The sequence below is a fragment of the Alosa pseudoharengus genome, unplaced genomic scaffold (genome assembly GCF_046254945.1).
Source record: "Alosa pseudoharengus isolate Yale_2024_CS ecotype anadromous, Long Island Sound unplaced genomic scaffold, YU_APseudo_1.1 YU_APseudo_1.1_scf_4, whole genome shotgun sequence".
Lineage (NCBI taxonomy): Eukaryota > Metazoa > Chordata > Actinopteri > Clupeiformes > Clupeidae > Alosa > Alosa pseudoharengus.
Genome location: NW_027468774.1, coordinates 2,727,626 through 2,732,625, shown reverse-complemented (window position 1 = coordinate 2,732,625; position 5,000 = coordinate 2,727,626). Strand labels below are relative to the sequence as shown.

Here is a 5,000-nt window from a genome sequence, read left to right as displayed (position 1 = left end):
GCCAAACATAGAAAATGCTCAAATTTCATGTAATCATTCACATCATACCATACCATTACATTTTATTGGCGTTATGGATGTTACAAAAAAAATAATTTTCCATGGAATTGCCCTACAATAGACGTTTTTGGCGAGTTTTATATCACAGCGTCTCGTGATGGCTGGCATCCAATGCCGGTGGTGTGGGTCGGATGTCCCCCATCCAGCTCTGCCTCGCCGGTGTTACGTGTTCTGGGGCTGCTGACGCGCGTGTGGTCCCGCGGACACAGGGCGAGCACGCAGCAAGACATGGGAGTCCCTCCTCATATCCTTTTGTCTTTAGTAGCATGGCTTCATCCCGGGTAGCCGGCATCCTGAACCGTTTGAAGAATATGAAGACAAACATAATAGATGAAGATAAAAAAAATAATAGATGAAGATGAAGTAGGCTATATATATATCAACCCGATGACACTTATAAAGAGAATGTCTGTCAGATCATTTCCGACACAACCAGTACAATACATCCAACTCGGAACTCTGGTCCTCCGAGTCCTCCTGTCCGCCATTAATGATCGCGTGTCCCTTTCCTCATTCATGTTTGTCTACGTTTACGCAAACTCTATTAAGGCTACGTGACTTTGACGCAATTTCAATTATTAAAGATTCTAAGTTTATAGCATCTACATCATTGCACTTGAATTTATTTAAAAATGCATTAATGTTAATGCTCTTTTCCGTGGCCTTATAATCTTCAATGAATCAGTGCGAAATTCTAAATCAAAACATGAAACCCCGTTTAGAACATGTTGTCTCTGTCTGAATAGAATACTGTCCCACACCGAGACTTTTGGAGCGCAATGAACTATACTTCCAGTTTTAAACACTAGAGTGCAGTATAGCTTTGACTTGCGAGAGGGCCGAAGCACTCAAGTCTCCAGGACAGACTGCTGAACATCGTAACTGCAATGATGAAGTCAATGCCACAGAGCCATGTACAAAATAACATTTTAATACTTCGTAATTGTCAACATTAAGATACATACAGCATGATTCAATAATTAAATGAGTCATCGTACATGCAGACATTACATTAATATCAGTAACCATAAAATTTAAGATTTTTAAATTATTTGCAAATACATACAAGTCATATTTATCCACATGAATCTCCAGTCTGAAGATGTAGCACACTGGTAAACATTACTGTTCCTTCATACACAGATGTTTGATGTCACACACACAAACACACACACACACACACACACGCGTACATATACGCATACACACTTAATCCAGTTAAACAGCATTCAGAGTAAGCACCACAGTCTTCAATGTTGGCCATACTCAGTTTATCATGAACTTAAAAGCAAACTATTCAAAATCAAAACAACTTTCTGCAGACAGGTTTATTTGTGGGTGTTGGTGGTGGTGGTGGAGGGGAGGGTTACTATAGGTGTTTGGGGGTGGGGGGGGGGTTACTATAGGTGTTTGGGGGGTGGGGGTGTGTGAGGTCACTACAGGTGTTTGGGGGGGGGGTGTGAGGTCACTATAGGTGTTTGGGGTGTGTGTGTGTGTGTGTGAGGTCACTATAGGTGTTTGGGGGGGATGGGTCACTATAGGTGTTTGGGGTGTGTGTGTGTGTGAGGTCACTATAGGTGTTTGGGGGGGGGGGGTGTGTGAGGTCACTACAGGTGTTTGGGGGGGGGGGGTGTGTGTGAGGTCACTATAGGTGTTTGGGGGGGGTGTGTGTGTGAGGTCACTATAGGTGTTTGGGGGGGGGGGGGTGAGGTCACTACAGGTGTTTGGGGGGGGGGGGGTGTGTGAGGTCACTATAGGTGTTTGGGGGGGATGGGTCGGGGGGCTCCTGGACCCTGCTGTCTCGGAGGTGGTGCAGCAGCAGATCCAGCATCCTGTCCACTCTGCCAGGGTTCATAGCTGCAGAGGACATCACACACACACACACACACACACACACACACACACACACACACACACACACACACACACACATTTGTTAATCTCTAATGCATATATGTATGTATGTATGCCTTTGGTGACACATAAATATGAGAGAGAGAGAGAGAGGGAGAGAGAGAGAGAGAGGGAGAGAGAGAGAGAGGGAGAGAGAGGAAGATAGAGAGGGAGAGAGAGAGGGAGATAGAGAGGGAGAGAGAGAGGGAGAGAGAGAGGGAGATAGAGAGGGAGAGAGGGAGAGAGAGATAGGGGGAGAGAGAGAGAGAGGGGGAGATAGAGAGAGAGATAGGGGGAGAGAGAGAGAGAGAGAGAGAGGGAGATAGAGAGGGAGAGAGAGAGGGAGAGAGAGAGGGAGAGAGAGAGGGAGATAGAGAGGGAGAGAGAGAGGGGGAGAGAGAGAGGGAGATAGAGAGGGAGAGAGAGAGGGAGATAGAGAGGGAGAGAGAGAGGGAGAGAGAGAGAGAGAGAGAGAGAGAGAGGGAGAGAGAGAGGGAGAGAGAGAGAGAGAGAGATAGGGGGAGAGAGAGAGCTCCATCCCTCTGCCTCTTATGCCTGGCTCACACGGTCCGTCTCCGCCATTTACGCTGAATAGGCTAATGTCATGCTGAATAGGCTAATGTCATGCTGAATAGGCTAATGTCATGCTGAATAGGCTAATGTCATGCTGAATAGGCTAATGTCATGCTGAATAGGCTAATGTCATGCTGAATAGGCTAATGTCATGCTGAATGCTGAATAGGCTAATGTCACGCTGAATAGGCTAATGTCATGCTGAATGCTGAATAGGCTAATGTCACGCTGAATAGGCTAATGTCATGCTGAATAGGCTAATGTCATGCTGAATAGGCTAATGTCATGCTGAATAGGCTAATGTCATGCTGAATTGGGGCTCTGAGTAGCACACCTGATTAGTTTACCTGAGTAACGCACACCTGAGTAACACACACCTGAGTAACACACCTGAGTAACACACACCTGAGTAACACACACCTGATTAACACACCTGAGTAACACACACCTGATTAACACACCTGAGTAACGCACACCTGAGTAACACACACCTGAGTAACACACCTGAGTAACACACACCTGAGTAACACACACCTGATTAACACACCTGAGTAACGCACACCTGAGTAACGCACACCTGAGTAACACACACCTGATTAACACACCTGAGTAACACACACCTGAGTAGCACACCTGAGTAACACTCACCTGAGTAACACACACCTGAGTAACACACCTGAGTAACGCACACCTGAGTAACACACCTGAGTAACGCACACCTGAGTAACACAGAGACTTTTTTGAAAAGTAAAACCCCTAGTCTTTAGAGCTGGACCTTTCGAATAGAATTCATATTTTTGAATTGTGTGAGGTAGAGAGAGAGAGAGAGAGAGAGCGACAGTGTGGTGACACTTTCTGAGAGAGAGAGAGAGAGAGAGAGAGAGAGAGAGAGAGTGCGATGACACTTTCTGAGAGAGAGAGAGAGAGTGCGGTGACACTTTCTGAGAGAGAGAGAGAGAGAGAGAGAGAGAGAGAGTGCGGTGACACTTTCTGAGAGACAGGCAGGCGGTGAGACTCGTACCTGACTGCTGACTCGGACACATACGGGGGGAACGGCTGGAGGAGACACAAACACACACATGACTATTTGTTAGTGTCCAGGATATCAATCTCACACACACACACACATGACTATGTGTTAGTGTCCAGGATATCAATCACACACACACACACACATGACTATTTGTTAGTGTCCAGGATATCAATCACACACACACACACACGACTATTTGTTAGTGTCCAGGATATCAATCACACACACACACACACATGACTATTTGTTAGTGTCCAGGATATCAATCACACACACACACACACATGACTATTTGTTAGTGTCCAGGATATCAATCACACACACACACACACATGACTATTTGTTAGTGTCCAGGATATCAATCACACACACACACATGACTATTCATTAGTGTCCAGGATATCAATCACACACACACACACACATGACTATTCACTAGTGTCCAGGATATCAATCACACACACACACACATGACTATTCATTAGTGTCCAGGATATCAATTCATTAGTGTCCAGGATATCAATCACACACACACACACACACATGACTATTCATTATTGTCCAGGATATCAATCACACACACACATGACTATTCATTAGTGTCCAGGATATCAATCACACACACACACACACATGACTATTCATTAGTGTCCAGGATATCAATCACACACACACACACACATGACTATTCATTAGTGTCCAGGATATCAATCACACACACACACACACACATGACTATTCATTAGTGTCCAGGATATCAATCACACACACACACACACATGACTATTTGTTAGTGTACAGGATATCAATCACACACACACACACACATGACTATTCATTAGTGTCAAGGATATCAATCACACACACACACACATGACTATTCATTAGTGTCCAGGATATCAATCACACACACACACACACACACACACATGACTATTTGTTAGTGTCCAGGATATCAATCACACACACACACACACATGACTATTCATTAGTGTCCAGGATATCAATCACACACACACACACACATGACTATTCATTAGTGTCCAGGATATCAATCACACACACACACACACACACACATGACTATTCATTAGTGTCCAGGATATCAATCACACACACACACATGCCTATTCATTAGTGTCCAGGATATCAATCACACACACACACACACACACACACACACGACTATTCATTAGTGTCCAGGATATCAATCACACACACACATGACTATTCATTAGTGTCCAGGATATCAATCACACACACACACGACTATAAATTAGTGTCCAGGATATCAATCACACACACACACGACTATTCATTAGTGTCCAGGATATCAATCACACACAAACACACACATGACTATTCATTAGTGTCCAGGATATCAATCACACACACACACATGACTATTCATTAGTGTCCAGGATATCAATCACACACACAC

General features: G+C 44.6%; 1 protein-coding gene across 1 annotated transcript in view; it reads right to left on the bottom strand.

The window, feature by feature from the left end:
• Positions 1–1,795: 1,795 nt before the first annotated feature.
• Positions 1,796–5,000, bottom strand: part of adam9b (ADAM metallopeptidase domain 9b) — a 33,529-nt gene continuing 30,324 nt past the window's right edge. Inside the window, exons 21-22 of the mRNA XM_076266883.1 lie at positions 3,548–3,582; positions 1,796–1,917 (exon numbers count right to left, since the gene is read on the bottom strand). Coding sequence (XP_076122998.1) covers positions 1,812–1,917; positions 3,548–3,582 — 141 coding nt within the window. The 3' untranslated portion in view covers positions 1,796–1,811. The remainder of the gene's footprint in view (positions 1,918–3,547; positions 3,583–5,000) is intronic.